Consider the following 19,804-nt stretch of genomic DNA (forward strand, 5'->3'; position numbering starts at 1 on the left):
TTGGAAAAATTTATATTTCACAATTAAGCCCTACCCATCACAATACCCCCCAAATCCTTTAAAGAATAAAAATACTAAACCCCTGTCTTGCCCACCCCTGCATCTTAACAAAATAAATTAAACATTAACTAATCATAAACATAACACAATCATTTTTTTGTTCTTTTCTCCTTTTTCCGCATTCTGCTTTGTTCGTTTGGACCATAGGCATCGATGTAATACAAATGGCTGAACGACAAGTGCTATCCTCGGCCTCAATTGTTGGCATTGCTGTGGGTGGAGTATTGCTGTTGCTATTCATTGTCGATTTATTGTGCTGTGTAACCATCAATATGGGTGTTATGGCCAGTATGTGCAGGCGCACGAAGAGATCACCGTCGGAAATCGATGAAGAAGCCAAATTGGGAAGGTAAGCCAAAGGAAACAATAGAAAAACATTTCTATATTTAATTTTATTTAATAAATATTTTTATTCGCTAAAGCAAGGTTTACATTAGAGGTTATCATCATGAAAATTGCTTTATCTGAACATAGACTATGTTTACATTTACGAAATCCACTCGATTTCATCTGTCAATTCCTTTGTGTATACGTCAAATGAAAACTCATCTGAAATCGATTGGATTTCATTTGACGTTTGAGCAATGGAATTGACAGTTGAAATCGAGTGGATTTCGTAAATGTACAAATTGTTACTAGATGCCGTTCGTTAACTCTACAGTACAATGCAAAAGACCTTAGTCGATTGCAAGAAGTTACTGTATTTGTACAAATTTGTAATTTGAGTAAAGGAACACACCTATTGTTTCTTGAGTTTTATGCCGAAATCATGAAGATAATGCAGTTTTTGATGATAATAAGGCAATGTTTACATCATACGCGTTTAAAAACACCTCATTTATGTTGCATTTTCACACATTTATGTCAAAAATATGACAATTTTGATGGAGCTCCAGCTTTATAACGAGTTTACATACAACAGATTTTAAACTCATTCATTTATCTTATAATACTCATTGAAACTGAAAACTTCAATGAGGTGTTGTCATCAAAACCCGCTTGATGTAAACAGTAAAGTAAGCTCTAGCGTAGGCTCAATAAAAATAGTTTTTATTAGTACTTTTAGAGTTTGTATCATCTTATTTAAACCTTAATTTACTAAATAAGTAGTCTAGCCTCTAATCATGTAATATTGCACTGACCAAAAACAAATTTTCTTTGTTTCCCCCCCTTCCTTTTTATGCTTTTGTTTATTGCTGGCATTTATCTTTAAAGTGTTGTTGTAACCAAAGCAAAAATAGCTAATACGGATTTAAATTATCATTGGGTTTTCCATAGACCCAAATCGTTGATACTAAATCGCAATACATTATCATTGGTTTAAATAAATTTTAATTTTTTTCCACATTTTTAGTTGTGTTGAAACAAAATTTACCTTGTAGTGCAATATTAAATGATTTCTCTTTTAAGTTTTTTGTTACCTCACTTTCCTCTCTCTCCTTATGTTTTTTGTTAGTATTTGTTTTTGTATTTAGTTTAGATCCTAATCCATTAAATTGCATCATCACCTTTCATTCATGTTCATAAATTTCACTTTCAATCCCCATCACCACCTTTTGGTATCCCGTCCTCATCATCATAACTGTAACACAAATGCACACACACACACCTAATTTTATTACAAAAACAAAACAAACCAAAAACCAAATCATCTAACTTAAGCAGTCCTAATGGTTGGCGTTTCCCAAAACCTAATTGCAGCGGCCAGCTAGTTAAGGAGCCCCCACCATCACCGTTACCCTTACCGCCACCAGTCAAGTTAGGTGGATCCCCCATGGTTTCGCCATCGTACGTAAACTCAACTACCTACTACTATTACAAGCAAAAATTATACTCTTCTTTTCATAATTTCTCTTAATAACAAAACTAATAAAATTATTATTAGAAATGCCAACTAACAGAACCTGCTACCGCATTGTCATTAACATTACTACTAATCATCTAAGTTTAATTATTAAATATGTTTTTCTAAGTGAAATTAATATATAAATTTATTTATGAAAGAATACCTTGTAAAGACCTTCTATAGATAGAAACTTATGCTTGGTTTACATTTACGAAATCCACTCGATTTCAACTGTCAATTCCATTACTTAAACGTCAAATGAAATCGAATGGATTTCAGATGAGTTTTCATTTGACGATACAGAAAGGAATTGACAGTTGGAATCGAGTGGATTTCGTAAATGTAAACTAAGCATTAGTGAGTTTTCTTTAGATGGAAAAAGATAAAAAAACTTCTGTATTTCATCTATACATAGAGGAAATAACGCAGGTCGCCTATAGATAGATGGGAGGCCCTTTTGGTGGCCTTCTATGGAAATATTTTATACATATAAGACCATTTAAAAAAAAATATAAATGTAGAAGACATTTTATGTATAGGATACATTCGCATTGATTTCCAATCTATAGAAAATCCCACTATTGGTCACTTACATATATCCTGATGACCTTATTTTTATACAAAAAATGTAATCTCATATGGAAAAATACATTTTCATATGGTTCTTTCATAAATAAGTACGCTCCTTGCTTTTCTTAATTTGTAGCTTTTATGCAAATAAACATTTTAAATATTTTGAATTTTTATTAATCTCTTTCACTTTTTATGTATCTTTTCCCCTAAACAGAGATGAAAAACAACCTCTACAAACACCCACTGAAAGTATAAAAGCAAATTCCACAGTTGAATTTGATGGTAAATTTGTACATTCACGAAGTGGGGAAATAATTGGTAAAAATTCAGCAGTGTAAAGAGCCGAATGCGACCCATTCCATGACAAAGAATGGATGAGGATGATACAATAACTAAACTAAACCTGTATGCAAATTATATAAATCACAAAAAAAACTTTGGGAATGATTGTGCTTCATTATTATAATTATGACAAAAAGAAATAACGATATACTCTCTATATACATATATTATGACAAAAACCAACAACAACATGTACAATTAATTTTACAAAACAAAAATCATAACCATTGTTTTCATAAAAGGAACAAATAGTAATATTATTTAATGTATTTTGTCGGTCGAAAGTTCAAAATAATGAGGAAGTATTTTCGATAAGATTCGATAAACAATTTTTGTTTTTCTTTAACTTGCCCTCACAAAATTACGAGAACTATGAATTATCAAGATTTATTTGACGTAAAATATATTAAAGATAAATTGCCATAACTCACATAAACTGCATTATTAGCGCTAATGTAAACTTGTCCTAATGTAATTTTTCTAGCGGCAATTGTCAGTTTGATGGAGAGATGGGAGAGGCATAAATTACTAAGTATGTCTGGTTACTTTCCCAGCAAGAATTTTCCAGCAAGAACTTTCACAGAGAATAAGGGGTTTTTATTCTCTTTTGCTAAAAAATTGTAAAAAGTAAACAGATACCTTCCCAGCAAAAACCAGCAAGCAATCAGCTGGCTTGTCAAAACAAAACAATTTGTTCGCCAATAAAGGAAGCAAACACGTTGTATTTTATTAAAAATAAAAAAGAAAATGAAACAAAAAAGTATTTTTCCACTTTTCAAATTTGTTCTCCATAAAACAATGCAATTAGACTATGTTATTTCCACAATAAAATTGTTTTTTAATTTTCACAAACATAAATCAACAACAAATTAAAAACAGATGATTGATTGTTTTCAGGAAGAAGAAGAATTGCTAGTTGCTGCTAGAAGAAATTTGTCCAGCAAGAACTTGCAAACTCTCAGTGAAAGAACTGTCAAAATGTCTCTCTCGAATCGCTTTCTTTTGCTGGTTTTTTGTGTTAACAGACGACTTCCAGCAACAATTGGTACAAATTGTTACAAATTTTTGGGTAACCAGACAGACCTACTGCCATGCCACAATAATAAAGGTACTACACTATAAACATCTGTTTATCATTCTGGTTGTCAAAATTCATTATTGTGAATAAAATCCCATACAAAACGTAAAGAAGCAATTCACATTTATGCGTTATTGTGAACAAATTTTGACGTTTAGACTGATTTAGTGCAGTCATGATTACTGCTTATCACTTTCTAGCACCGACAAACTGACAATTGACACAAAGAAAATTACCTAATGTAAATCTGGACTAAACAAATGTATCTTAAGCGGCTTTTACATCTAACATATTTTATAAAAGTTGTGTCATTTTATTTGTCAATTCCATAAAATATCTGTCAAATCAATGACGTAAATTCCCAAAAACTGCTGTTGTCGTTTATATGACAAAATAACATGGCTACATTTACATTAACACATTACTTGATTTGAAGTGTTGTATGAAATTCATTTTATAGCACGGTTACACTAGAGCCTTTTGCCGGGTTAACCCACTTGATGAGGATTTATTTGACCTTTGTGCTATGGAATTGACATTTGAAAGCCAAACCCACTGGGTTAACCCGGTTAGGTGTAACCGGGTTACTAGGTCAAATAAATCATGATATAATCGTTATAGTAATATTATTTAGAGTGCGTTTATACTAGCGTTTGTTATCATTATTGTTACTTTATATTGGTTTGTTTCACTGATATTTTCATACATTTTACATGAAATAAATCGAAATATAAATGTTTATAATGATGATAAGCGGAAGCATAAACGTACTTTAACTGTAAATGGCGCTTTAGTTCTATAAATAGTTAACTTATTCAAACTTATCGAAATGTTTTCCTGTTATTTTATGCTTTCTGGACAATTTGATGTATTTTTTACCACAGTCATGTTTATAATTTAAATATAATGTTAGATTACGTTTACATTGGCCCTTGTTATCAAGATCAATTGTTTTACGGTGATTTATTTGATATTTATTTTCATAAATCAATATAGAACAGTTTATCGTGATAATAAGCTCTAATGTGATGTTAAATTGTGACAATGAAAATACACAACTATGACAAAAATCAGGTTTATTTTTATTACATTTTAGTTTATTAAACGAAACATATTCCTCATTAGTTAAAAATATGATTTTGATTTTTTTAGTATTATGCATTTTTATATATACGAACATGTTCTATTCATTCATTTATTGCCTTAATTATAAATATGCGTTTGTTTATTTGTTCTACAAATATGTAAGAAGTAGTCTTAATTTTGGTATACATGTTTTATTGTGTATCGATAATTTCACAAAAAAAAAAAACAGATGCAACAAAACAAATTCATCACTCAAAACTAAATACATGCCATTTATTTTTTGTAACATCATAGTTTTAAGTTTAGATCAGTTATTACTAGAGGAAGCCAAAACAAAATCATTTTCATTTCAATTTCGAGAAAATATTGCAATACATATATTTATATAAACGATTATCCACCTATTTTCATTGAATAACATAATTTTCTTTAATATTTTTATAAAATATTTATATGCAAAGCCACCAAATAAAATGAAACTTCCTATGACTCGTTACGATAAACCCTAAAAAAGTATGTCTGATTTAAGTTAAGGAAAGGTATTCCACTTTAACAGAGTTTATTAATTTGTGATTACCTATAAGTCTGTAATGCTAAGTTTACATTTACGAAATCCACTCGATTTCAACTGTCAATTCCATAGCTCAAACGTCAAATGAAATCACATCTGGATTTCATTTGACATTTAACCTATGGAATTGACAGTTGAAATCGAGTGGATTTCGTAAATGTAAACCAAGCATAACGAATGTTGACCAGTGTAATAAATAATTAGTAGAGTTGTATAGTTCATGAACGAACTAGTTCAATTGAACGATTCATTGAAAAGAGCGTATGAACTGGATCAGTCGATATAGTTCATTATAGTTCAATAGTTCACTGAACTATAATCAGTCGGTGACCGTACGATCAACGAACGATTCACAATCTAGTTCAACATGTCATTCACAAATACATAAAGTGACGGCGTCGTCTATTTTATGGGATGCCTTCGTAATGTGATCAGTTTGTTTATGTTTTGGATCAAGGTACATGGAATAGCTGTCCGAAAATGAAGATTTCTACAAAAGCATAGGGACATAACATATTACAATATGTCGAATCGATTACCTAATGAATCTGCCTATTGGATAGAAAAAAAGGGGAAAAATAAAAAGAAACACACACGCACAAAGCTTTTTTCGCAATGACAATTTCTACACACACACACACAACATAAGATTTTTTGCCAGCCACCTAAATGAAGGATGTTTTTTCTAAAATTAATTAATCATTCTTTAAGAATGCAATAAAACTATGTAAATGTAATATTTTTGTTATGAAGTAGTTAAATTATATTAGTCTTTTGTTTGTTTGTATTTGGTGTATGTATGCGTTTTCATCAAACGACCGATTAAGAGCCGGTGAACGATTTTTATCCGAATGATTGAACTGGACAGTGAACTATGAACTAGATTACTGACCTAGTTCAGTTTAAAGAGCTGAGCTATTGAACTAGATCTTTCAAATGAACTAGATTGTACAACTCTACTGTATAGTTCATGAACTAACTAGTTCAATTGAACGATTCATTGAAAAGCGCGTATGAACTAGATCAGTCGATATAGTTCGTTATAGTTCAATAGCTCACTGAGCGCCGACCAAAAGATCCACGAAGAACGATCAACGAACGATTCACAATCTAGTTCACATGCCATTCACATATGAATAAAGTGACGCCGTCTTCTGTGCTAAGTGATGCCTTCGTAACGTAATGAGTTTTGTTTATTTTTTGGATCAATGTGAAGTATCAACCCCTATTGTAATAAAAGTAATTTCTACAAAAAAAACATTTTTACATAACATATCCCAATATATCAAATCTATTACCTATTCAATATACCTTGTTTTGAACAGAAAAAGGGAAAAAACAAAGCTTTTTTCGCAGTGATAAATTTTACATACATACAACATACGAGATTTTTGCCAGCCATTTAATTAAATTCTCATTACATTTTTTTCTGAAGGAAGTTTCTTGTAATCTTAGTGCAAACTTAATATTTCTTTATCTAACTATAATATTTTTGTAGTTTAATTATACTATTCCATTGCTTTTTTGCTACTTGGTGTATATACGTATGTGTTTTGATCAAGCGAACGATTAAGAGCCCGTAAACGATTCTGATCCGAATGATTGAACGGGATAGTGAACTATGAACTAGATTACTGAACTAGTTCAGTTAAAAGAACTGAGCTATTGAACTAGATCTTTCAAATGAACTAGATTGTGCAACTCTAATAATTAGTAATTAATTTGTACCTTATGCTTGGTTTACATTTACCAAATCCACTCGATTTCAAATGTCAAATCCATAGGTTAAACGTCAAACGAAATCCAGATGAGATTTCATTTGACGTTTGAGCTATGGAATTGACAGTTGAAATCGAGTGGATTTCGTAAATGTAAACTTAGCATTAGTCGCTTCGAAATCTTTGTTTGGTGGCATACTGTAATTAAATTATTTAAACATTTTTATTGGTACTTATCAAAATCAAGAGACTAATGCTAATTTTTGGTTCTGTATTCTTTATATACCTAAATACAAATATAAAATATATAAATTTAATGTAAGTGTAAATTGTGGCTTATGTGAATAAAATTTCAGCTAATAAGAAGAAGAAATCAATAAAAAAAATTAAAGGATTATATAAAATAATAGTCGTTATTATATAAAAAATCCATGACAACAAAATAAACAAACAACAACAATGCTCAATATATTTATTAAAATTTATAAATAAATGCAAATATTCTTTGAGTTTTTTACCAGTAAATTTTTTTGTTGTGATTTTAGTTATAGTTTGAAGTCCTATTATTATGCAATATTTGCTCTGTTCCAGAACCTGCAAGAAGCTACTATTTTTTACTACGATAACATTTTTTCCTTTATGTTATCGAAATAAGTAGTAAATATTAGTAGATTCTTGCAGTACTGGAACAGACCAATTAACAACATACAACAAAATTCAGTTGTTGGCAGTATTGCTAAAGTTTTTAAGCTACGTTTACATTAATCGCATTATCTGAGTAATGGGTCCTAATGTAAACAAAGCTTTATCGATTTCGATATATGGAAAGAAGTTTGTAGTCTTGAGCCATGTTAAATTGAGCATGCTTTATCACGGATTTTTTTTATACATATTTTGTAAAAAATGAGACAATTAGACTCCTAGTAAGTTTACATTTACGAAATCCACTCGATTTCAAATGTCATTTCCATTCTTTAAACGTCAAGTGAAATCCAATGGATTTCATATGATTTTTCAATTGACGTATACGCAAAGGAATTGACAGCTGAAATCGAGTGGATTTCGTCAATGTAAACCAAGAATACGATGGAATAGCTAATCATGCGTAAATGCTAGCATTGGCTACATAGCATTAGCTTTGCCTTATTTTTTAAGAAAATAAATATTAAAAAGTATTGCGTATTAAAAGATAATACTGCTAGAGACTTCAAACTTTAACATAAACTTAAACTTTCTTCATTTTTTAATTTATTTACACATTAACAGTGTTTCCTACCCAATGAAGTTTTATTTTACAAATACATCGCCATGTTTTTTTATACAATTTAAATTTTCTAACTTGTAAAATATAAATATAAGAAAATTGAAATTTATAATATAGGATAATTTTTAGTAATAAGTAAATGTATTTATTAGAGTTAAGATTTACAACAAAAAAAAAACTGAAACAAAAACAAACAAAATTTTTCCACCATTAACTATATACAAAAAACTTAAATCAATAAAAAAATATTTCAAAAAATAATTTAATTTGTTTTTATTTGCTGATCTTTAGTTCATATTGCACAAAGAGCAATATAACCGTTATTTCGATAAACTAAATAAAAAGATAGAGCAACTATAATTAGTGCAAATGCTAATGTAAACCTGAAGTTACGTTTTTTTAACATAACACAGCATTTTCAGTTATTTTTAGGATTATCGAAATGAAGGTTATGTAATTTGACAAGTATACATACATATATCTTACGTTGCATTATTTCCTTATTCCTATGCTTTGCCTAAAATCCTAAACAAAGCCCACAAAGATAAACAAAAACAAGCGCCTTTTAAGAGCTTTTTAAAAATAAATACTCCAAAATACAAATTATCCAAATATACAAATAAAATATTCCTTTTAATTTGAAATAAAGTGAGATTTAACCCACTCATGTAATCAAGAACTTTGTACAAAAATACAATTAGTTATTATAATTACAGTAGGGTTCATTATGCAGATAAGCATTCTTACAGTACGTTTATATTTAGGAAATCCAATGAATTTAAAATATCAGTTTCATTGCGTATATGTTGAAAACCCAATGGATTTATGATGAGATTTTATTTGACATATACGCCATGGAACTGACATTTGAAATCCAATGGATTTCGTAAGTCCAAACATCGTTTATCAGTTTTCTAACACTGCCACCAGTTTGAATGCAATTGTCGTAATGACCCCTAATGTAAACATAGATTGAAAAGTATAAAACTCATTTCGATAAATTCCATCCGTAGCGTATACGTCAAATAAACGTATAGTCTATGGAATTGACATTTGAAATCGACTAGATTTCGAAAATCTAAACAAAATTTAAACGGCTACATCCCGATTTAGTGAAGACCATGAACCAATACTTTAAACAATTTTGTGGTTTACAGCAAGTTAGTCCCGGTCCACACTAGAGTAATTTCAATGAAATTTTGATTTTTTTTGGAAAAAACATATAATTTCAAGAAATTAGGTTTTTTTTTTAAATAGTCTGGCTTAATCCCATTGATGTTGTTTTATTATTTTAAAACAACTAATTTATTAGTGGAAAAAGTTTGGCATTGTTTGCCAAGGGGTAAGGCAGGGTCGACTAGTTTCGATCCACGCCACTGGATCTCATCAGCTCCTTTGTTTCTTGTTTGTGGATATTCTCCACCGAAGTTATTTTTTAATAACTTCTTCAACAAGAAACTTTTTATACCCAAACATCAACCGTCAGCTCGAAGTATAAAGGTGAACAAAGCAAAAATTTCAATGAGAAGTTTTTCTTTGGCAACCTAACACAACTCCGACGAAAGTGTTTGCGAAACAAACCAAACTTTTTTCCACTGCTATGTGTCGTTGAAATTACTGTACACGCTTTAATGTGTTCTGCAACTTTGCTTTGTTGTAATATTTGTATGAAACAATCAGACCATTTTTTTTACATTTTCTTTTACATTCACGTCAAAATTTCAGTGAAATTACTCTTATTGTGGACCGGGACTTATAGTATGTTTAGCCTATTGTGGATTTAGCAAATCCAGTCGATTTAAATTGTCATTTAAATACAATATATGTCAAATACACCGAGATAATGGTCTTAAACATGTTATAAGTGTATGGTCTAACAGGCGTTTTATCGAAATGGGTTTTACTACATTTTGCATTACGATGTGTTCTCTAACAAAATTTGAATAAATATTGATGATAAAACCCGAGAAAAAAACAACAACAACTAAAATGTTATGCCGAATTTAAATTTAAAGAGTATGTAATAACAAAATATTTAAAATCTCTATTCAATACACAAATCAAAAACGATTTATATTCATATACAACAATAACAAAAAATATTGCATAACAATAAAATTTACTGAGAAAAGCATTTAATTTTTTATTAAATTAAGTTCTTAATATATACACTCAATAATAATATTAATATAATTAAATAAAGAAATGGCTATCAAGGCATAAATACTGATGTAGCTTTTCTATTAAAAGGAAAAACAAAAACATTTAAATAATATATGGAATTTTGTTTCTAAAAGAAGGTTCTTAAACAATGACAAGCGAAAATAAAATGAAAATGACTTCCAAAATGAATAATTTTGTTTTATTTTACAAATGGTAAAGTAAGTATAAAATATGGGAAAACGCAAAAAAAAACCAAAATAAGCCTGTGAACGTCTCTGAATTCTAGTTAATTGCGAACTAAACACGTGCAATGGTATAACTGTTTATATCAACAAAACAGATATATCATATACATAACAGATATAATATGATATAAATGTGGGAATGAGTGTAACAGTTATGATATTGTTTGGGTTGTGTATACTCACAATAACATAACTGTTAGAAACAGTTCTGTGTTGTATATGAACGAGTGAGAACTTTATTTGTTTTTTCGTTCTCAAGTATCTGTTGTACAACAGATATTTTTCAAATACTACAGATACCAACAGATACTATAGGTGTAACAGGCTTGTGTGAATAGCTTCTAAGGAAAATTTCATAAAAAATAACATTTTTGAACATTTTTATTATTTAGGGGATAAATAAATATTAAAGACATGAACTGTTATAACTGAACGCATCAATTCGAATGTTTTTCTGGGTTCAGTTGACTTTGGAAGTGAAAAATTGACTTTGGAAGTGAATGCTATAGCATTCACGTCATCCTACATCACCATGAAAATGAATGCTATAGCATTCACGTCCGCGAACGTATTAAATTGGTGTGGTACTGATTAAAAAGAGAGGGAGATAGAGAGAGTAACATATTTGCTTTCCTATGGTTAGTTTAAACAAATACTTACATATTATATGTTCCTACAACATCCCGGAAGGGAGAAGGCATACTTCTTCCATATCAATGAGTGCACAGCGATTCATATTGGCACAATAATATGGGACCTACTTTTACCGCCGAGTCCGAACGGAGTATCTTACGACACAACTTGTAAATAAGTTTTCATGGAAGGGAAAAGGGATACTTCTTCCATATCAAGTCCGAGCCCGAACGGAGTATCTTACGACACAACTTGTAAATAAGTTTTCATGGCTGAAATACTCAGGCCGCCACCGCCGAAAATGTTGTTGTTCTGGTCGGGGATTGACCTTAAGAGAATAATACCTTCAATAGCCCTTAAAACGACGCGTCACTTTGTAAGGTAGGGGTTGTTCCAAGCTGAATAGACCTACAATACATTTACCGAAGTATTATCCACCTACTTACTTCGGACATTAAAGTCATTTCCACAGAAGTACAGTCATGGGGCTATATCGGTGTATAAGCAGGCTGATAAAGAACATATACACTTTATATCGACACCTCCAAATAATAGTATCCTAAGTCTAAAAAGTGAGTTTTGCAGGAGAAGCTCTCAAAGTGTGGAAATTTTTTTGAACTTCAGTACTATGCTAAGTAAATATTAGTTTATAACTTCTGTTCGGATTGTCCGATTATTACCAAAATTTGACAGAATTTAAGTTAAAGGACGTTAAATATAAAAATGTAAAGAACTTGAAAACATGCTAAGTCGACTTAGCATACTATTGTTTGGAGGCGTCGATATGATCGTAAATTATTATTTCCAGGAGTTACAAACAGAATAACAAACATAATATACCCTCCATAACAAATTAAACGATTTTGTTATTCCTAATGGTTTTCATAATGCAGAATTTGTTATTGGTCCATGGAATGATTCTGAAGAAATGATTTGGTTTGTAGTACTCGGTCCAGTAGCACCATGTCTAACCAGATTTGGTATCCTGACTTTCGGGTCAAATAAGTTATAGGTGCTTTATATGTGCACATCATTATTATGTGACTTTTAGGAACGCGATATCTTATAGAGAATTTTACGGTCGTTGTCTTTTGCTTTAGTCACTTTTTGGTAAGGCTCACAGATTTTGAGATATATAAAAAACCCAAAAATATGACCTATGACCATGAATAAGTTTCTTTGCACGCATGGGATCAACAGAGATTTTAAGGACCTCATTTGTAATGACAAATCCTACATTTCCACCAAAATTCAGCTCTGTGGGAATTTTTCAATTTCAATTCCTATTTTGTTTGGGCTACATACAATAAATACTTATTGTATCACACCAATATCCATTTATATCAGTTTGTACAAACCAGATATAAACAAATATGTTCCTTTTTTTCTGTATATACCAACTCATATCATACCTGTTTGAAAAAGTATCAGTATCAACTTGTAACTGAAACTACATTCTACATATCCATACTCACTCAATGTTGAAAAATGTCGAAACTGATATATTCAGTTGTATCCATGCAGGTGTTTATTGCGAACCCCGTTTTTATACCCTCCACCATAGTATGGAGGGTATATTAAGTTTGTCATTCCGTTTGTAACACATCGAACTAATCATTTGCGACCCTATAAAGTATATATATTCTTGATCAGGATAAAATTCTAAGACGATCTAGCCATGTCCGTCTGTCCGTCTGTCTGTCCGTCTGTTGTAATCACTCTAGCGTCCGCAATAATTGAGATAGAGTGCTGAAATTTTGCACCCGAGGGTCTTTTCTCCATAGGCTGGTCAAGTTCGAAGATGGGCTATATCGGTCCACTCTTTGGTATAGCCCCCATATAACGGTACCTCCGGATTTGAGGTATTTTGACGTTCTTCGCCACATTTGCAGACCGAATTAGCTATAATTTGGCACTTAGGGTTCCTAGTGATCAACAAACTTATATCCCAAAGGATATGGCATAGGCCCATGTTTTGGTATAGCCCCCATATATCGGTACCTCCCGATTTTCGGTATTTTGAGAATTTTAGCTACAATTTTTAACCGAACTAGCTGTAATTTGCCATTTGAGGTTCTCAGTGGTCGCATAATATCTCCACCAAACATCGTCAACATAGGTCCATGTTTTGGTATAGCCCCCATATAACGATACCTCTCGATTTTCGGTATTTTGAGAATTTTAGCCAAAATTTGTGACCGAACTATCTGCAATTTGACATTTGAGATTCTCAGTGGTCATGAAACATCTCCACCAAACATCGTCAACATAGGTCCATGTTTTGGTATGGCCCCCTTATAACCGTACCTCCCGATTTTCGGTATTTTGAGAATTTTAGTTACAATTTTTAACCGAATTATCTGTAATTTGACATTTGAGGTTCTCAGTGGTCATGAAACATCTCCACGAAACATCGTCAACATAGGTCCATGTTTTGGTATAGCCCCCATATATTGGTACCTCCCGATTTTCGGTATTTTGAGAATTCTAGCTACAATTTTTAACCGAACTAGCTGTAATTTGCCATTTGAGGTTCTCAGTGGTCATGAAACATCTCCACCAAACATCGTCAACATACATAGGTCCATGTTTTGGTATAGCCCCCATATAACCGTACCTCCCGATTTTCGGTATTTTGAGAATTTTAGCTGCAATTTTTAACCGAACTAGCTGTAATGATCGGTATTTTGAGAATTTTAGCTACAATTTTGTCTATTCAAAAATAATCGTCAATATAGAGCCATGTTTTGGTATATCCCCCATATAACAGTACCTCCCGATTTTCGGGAATTTTCAGTGGTCACGAAATTTCTTCACTAAAATTCGTCAACATGGGTCCATTTTTGAGGGTCTACATTGTTTTGATGAAACTACCCTCAATTTGACTCTTGAAGTTCCCTGCAGCTATAAAACTTTTCCGCCAATAAATTTAAAGAAAGGTTGTCTCTTTGATATAGCCCCGTTGGTGGTACCTTTCACCTAGCTGAACACATTTTTTTAGATTAGATTAGATAACACTGTGCAACAAAATGGAGGTGAAAGTCTGGGGCACGGAAAATTCCTCTTGGGGAAAAAAGACCTTGGTGAGTATATTATGAACACCGAAGGACAGATCCGCCGTGAGTCGAACTTCCGCGTTATGGCGTGATGAAATTTTTGTTAGAGACCCTGTGGGCCATCAGGAATTAGCGTTACATCTTTGTTCAGTGTTGCTTAAGTGCTCTACAAAAACAACAAACAAAGATATAATGCTAATTCATGATGGCTTACAGGGTCTCGTGCAAAACTTCATCACGCCATAACGCGGAAGTTCGACTCACGGCGCATCTGTCCTTCGAGGTTTTTCTGTCACCAAGGGCTTTCATCTCCAAAGGAAATATCTCTGCCCCAACATTTGTATTCACAGTGTAATTTAAGCAATAGTGGGAGGCAGTAGGATTCTATCCATTGTCGAAAAGTTGTTCCACCTTAAATTGTGAAAGGACCCTAATTATTCCATTTTATTTAAGACTATTTTATGGTGGAGGGTATAAAAAGTTCATGTTACGTCATCTAAATCTGAAAAGTGTGCAAAGTTTCAGTTCGATTGTCCAACTGCAAAATGTGTTATAAATGAGGTATTAGATTTGAACTTAATCGGCTGGTACCGCTATATGGGGGCTATAGAAAAAATGGACCCATATTGGTTTTGGTTTCACATTCAGGTATTATCATCCAAATCTGAAAAATGTGCAAAGTTTCAGTTCGATTGGTCAACTGCAGATGTGTTAAAAATGAGTTACTATATTTGAACTAAACGAACGCCAAAGCAAGTTAAATAAAACACTGTAAAATATATATTATGTTTTTTTGCTTATTTTTCAATTTCTAGTAGCCATGGAATAACTAGTTATTATAGTGGTTATAGAATAACTAGTTATTCAGTGCGACATGCTCTTGTTAAAATGATGGGTTAGTAGGGGGTTTTGTAAGTAGTTGCGACTAACAAAAAGTATTAAAAAAAAAAACATTATGGGGGTTATCATGAATGAAATTTCCCCGCGAGTTTCGTCTTTCCGCCGTTGCAACTTAAGGGAGAAAGTGAAAAAATTCACGGGGAATTGCCGTCCATGATAACCCCCTATTTGGTTATTATTTTTATACCCCCCACCATAATATAGAGGGTATAATTAAATTTGTCATTCCGTTTGTAACACATCGAAATATTCATCGGAGACCGTATTAAGAAAATATATTGTAGACCAGGATAAAATTCTAAGTCGATATAACCATGTCCTTCAGTCCGTCTGTTGAAATCAAGATACAGCTCGCAATTTTTAAGAAAGAGCTTTGTAATTTGGTATTGAAGTTTCTATTACTTCTAGGATGCGTGGTATTGCAAATGGGATATATCGGTCCACGTTTTAATATAACCCCCATAGAACGGTACCACCCGATTTTCGATATTTTGAAGGTTTTAGTTTCATTAGCACACCGAAATGGCGGAAATTCGGTACTTAGTCTACCCCAGAATTTTGTCGGTAAAGGCCCACGTCTTCATATAGCCCCCATAGAACGGTACCTCCCGATTTTCCGTATTTTGAATGTTGTGGCCTCAATATTCCACCGAAATGGCGGAAATTTGGTATTTAGTCTTCATTTGGGGTACAATACTTTCCATTAAATTTGTCAGTATAGGTCCACGCTTTCATATTGTCCCCATAGAACGGTACCTCCCGATTTCGGTATTTAGAAGGTTGTAGCCTCAATATTCATCCGAAATGTCTGAAATTTGCTATTTAGTCTTCGCTGATGGTATAAAACTTTTCCCCAGAAATGTGTCGGTACATATCCTTGCCTTAATATAGCCCCATGGAACGGTACCAACCGATTTTCGGTATTTTCAAGGTTATGACCACGATAATCCATCGAAGTAACTGAAATGTCGTATATAGTCTTCCTTGGGGGTATTCCACTTTCCCCTCTTAATACGTCGTTTTCAACCCACGCCTTCATATAGCCCCCATAAAACGGTTCCTCCCGATTTGCGGTATTTTGAAGGTTGTGACCTCAATATTCCACCGAAATGGCTGAAATTTGGTATTTAGTCTTCGTTGGTCGTATAAAACTTTCTTCCCGAAATTTGTCCGAACAGGTCCACGCTTTCATATAGCGCCCATACACGCAGAGAAGAGATATGGTAGGAGCAATCATATTCTATGAGCTAAATAGTGTATTTTAAAAATCTGAAAATTTATATTGTTGTTATATTGTTGTTGTTTTGTGTCAGGAAACATAATGGCACAAAATATATTGTTGCATTGTTGTTGTTGATATGCAATTTTAACATACCTGCCAAAGAACTGATGACTTGAGGTATGCATTAATTTCATCTGCTGAAATTCACGTTCAATGAAAAATGCGTTTAAGTGTATAGTCTAAATGGCGTTTTAAGCCGTTAAATTTTCCACGGCTCATTCCCAATTCGCAAATCCTAGTGATGGGCAATCTCGTTCGTTGAGCGGATCGATCTTTTTCATTCCGTTCACCAAAAAGATCCGGATCTTTCACTTCGTTCTTTGGCTCTTTTTCGTTCAATAAAACATTTCAATCTATCATTTTTTTGTGAATATCGTAAGTTATCTGCATCAATATTCAATATTCGTTTTATCAGACTTAAAAAAGCCAAAAATGTTTCTTTCCATTCAATATAGAAAAATAAATTTTTAATTTATACCTATAAATTAAAAAAAACACTACATTCGACACACAAGATATTAATTTTTTAATTGACCAACACGTATGGCTTGTTCCCGTACTTTATAAAGTGGTAAAAGTCGTATAAGTTGTAAAAGTCGTAAACGATTTTCATATAAATTTTGTGTACGGGAACGCAAAACGTGTAAAAGTGGTAAAAATTGTAAAAACTTTTTAGTTCTGGAACAGAGCTGTAATGATGTTAACAAGAAAAAAAAAACGAAATGTTTTCATCGTAAGGGATAGATAGAGCGAAAATGAACACACGTTCAACTTAAAAACTAGAAAAAACAAGCGCTTTAAGAACGAGAACAGTAAAAAGAACGAGATAAGCAAAAAAGAACGAGCGGAGCCAACTGAACGAGATGATTCAGCTCAAAAATTAAACGTACGATGTAAAAGAACGACACAACTCTGCAACCACATGCATTTGTTTTTCTTGCTTGCTTGTGTGTGTGCAAAACTAATGGTGGTGGTTTTGTTTTGTTTAGCAATGTCTTGGCCATTAGCGATCTAAATGAGCGATATAAACGAATGAGCTGGATACGGATCCGTTCGTTCTTTCCGCGGAGTCGTTCTTTTGAACCGGTTCGTTCATGAAAGACACAACTCTAGCAAATCCTGAGAGATGCATTTTCAATCCAATAGGGTGGCAACATTGCCAATGTGGTCCAAGTCATTTTAAATTCGAAGAAGAAGAATTGATAGCACAACGACCAGTGTTGCCGTTTTGGGCATTTCGGCCCAAATTTGGGCCGAATAAAATATAATTTTTAATTTTGGGCCGATGGGCGGTCCAAATCCTTTTTGTGCCGTTTTCATGCTAATAATTTTAAACAATATTTTATAAAATATCATATATTAGTCTTTGGGCTATTATTACATGCTTACTTTTACTATTGGGTGGATTTGAAAACGTAAAATAAAGCAATTTGGTGGCATTAAAAATATAATTTTCACATTAAAACTTAATGCCAAGAAGGTCCTCCTAGTACTTTAATTGCCACTCTTAACTTTCAGTTACCCGGGTTTTGAAATATATTTTTCGTGATACTTAAGCACTGTTCCTTTACGTACAAGAATCTTCAAGTTTTACAACTTTTTACTCGAAAAACGTTCCTTTACTTCAGACACCATACAATTCATATGGAAGCAGATTACAACTTTTGCTACTTTTGCCGGTTTTACCATTTTCAAAAGTAAAGGAACAGACCATTAAGTATTTGGTAAAGGTTCATGCATTGTGTTCATAAATAAAAAAGTTCATAATAAATTGGTGGCAACGGAATCATGCCAAGCTAGAGGTTTTTTTTTCTATTTTTGGCATATACTTTACCTATAATTAACAACCTTAAGAATCAATTTCAAGCAGATAGTTCAGGTTTATACTATTTATATCCGAGTGTCAACTCAAATTGTCTTTTTTATAAAAAAAAATAAAAAAGAGCATCAATATATTGACATTGACTACAAAAATAAATCGTACCAGCTCGAAACTTCATAAATATTTGTAGGCACAAAAGTAGACAATTACATTTATGCACTCTTACTTAACAGAAAATGAAAGGTTTGAAATAAAATTTGCTGTTTTGGATTTTTTTATATTAAATTACTAGATCAAAATAATGAGAGAATAGACTATAAAAGTGACCCAAATAGCCCCCTTTAATACAACTCTTCTTTTGTTATAGTTTGGATTTTGCGTACAGATCTATAGCATTTCGGCTAACTTAAATTTGAAATTAATGATTAAAATTGATGGGGGCCTTCTTTGTATTAACGTTTAGTGTGAAAATAACACTTTTAATGCATGCAAATTGGTTTTCAAATCCATCCAATAGTAAAAGAAAGGATGTAATAATGGTCCCTAAACTACTAAATACAATAACTCCATATAAGGTAACCTCAAACGAAGTTTTGCCTATATGAACCAGGTATTACATTTTCCCAGACTTGTAGAATGTGACCACGTATTAATAATAAAAGATTGGACTTTGCTAAGACTCAGTGAAACTATACTTTCTTTCATCTCAAAGAACACATCTTATAATACCTTTGGAATTGTTGTTATTAAAAAATAGTGCATATTCTTGAGGTAAATGGCTATCTGCGAAACCATCTTTTTGTAAAAGCGTTTTGCGGTGCCAACGATCGCTCGAAAACGGATGGGCCGATCATAATTTATAAAAGTGTTCTTAAAAAAAATTGAGCTGTCAAAGTCAAAATTTCGACTTTACCGAAAAAAATTGTCTGTTTTTGTCAAAAAATTGGGCAACAAATTTTTTTAATCTGTCTCGCTTAAAGGCAACCTTTTTTGTATTTAATAAGCTCACATGAATAATATAATAAGGTCATATGAAGATCGGTCAATTCGTTTTAGAGCTAACGTTGGCACCGACTTCAAAAACGCCGATTCGAGAAACACGCACTTAATGTGTATATGCTACATTCAAATCACAATAAATTGTTGCATTCCAATCATTATATCT

The 19,804-nt window shown here is 32.2% G+C and overlaps 1 protein-coding gene across 4 annotated transcripts in view; it reads left to right on the forward strand.

The window, feature by feature from the left end:
• Fas2 (neural cell adhesion molecule fasciclin 2) overlaps window positions 1-3,062 on the forward strand; it is a 184,049-nt gene extending 180,987 nt beyond the window's left edge. For 2 of the 4 annotated variants that reach the window (XM_073977552.1, XM_073977553.1), the window contains 3 exons: window positions 208-409; window positions 1,762-1,848; window positions 2,694-3,062. In XM_073977552.1, the coding sequence (XP_073833653.1) occupies window positions 208-409; window positions 1,762-1,848; window positions 2,694-2,817 (413 nt within the window). In that variant the 3' untranslated portion in view covers window positions 2,818-3,062. The remainder of the gene's footprint in view (window positions 1-207; window positions 410-1,761; window positions 1,849-2,693) is intronic. The other 2 variants (XM_073977555.1, XM_073977554.1) reach the window with 1 other exon arrangement.
• Window positions 3,063-19,804: the final 16,742 nt, after the last annotated feature.

This window comes from Musca autumnalis, unplaced genomic scaffold (genome assembly GCF_047663935.1).
Source record: "Musca autumnalis isolate F117 unplaced genomic scaffold, ASM4766393v1 scaffold_3, whole genome shotgun sequence".
NCBI classification, from domain to species: domain Eukaryota; kingdom Metazoa; phylum Arthropoda; class Insecta; order Diptera; family Muscidae; genus Musca; species Musca autumnalis.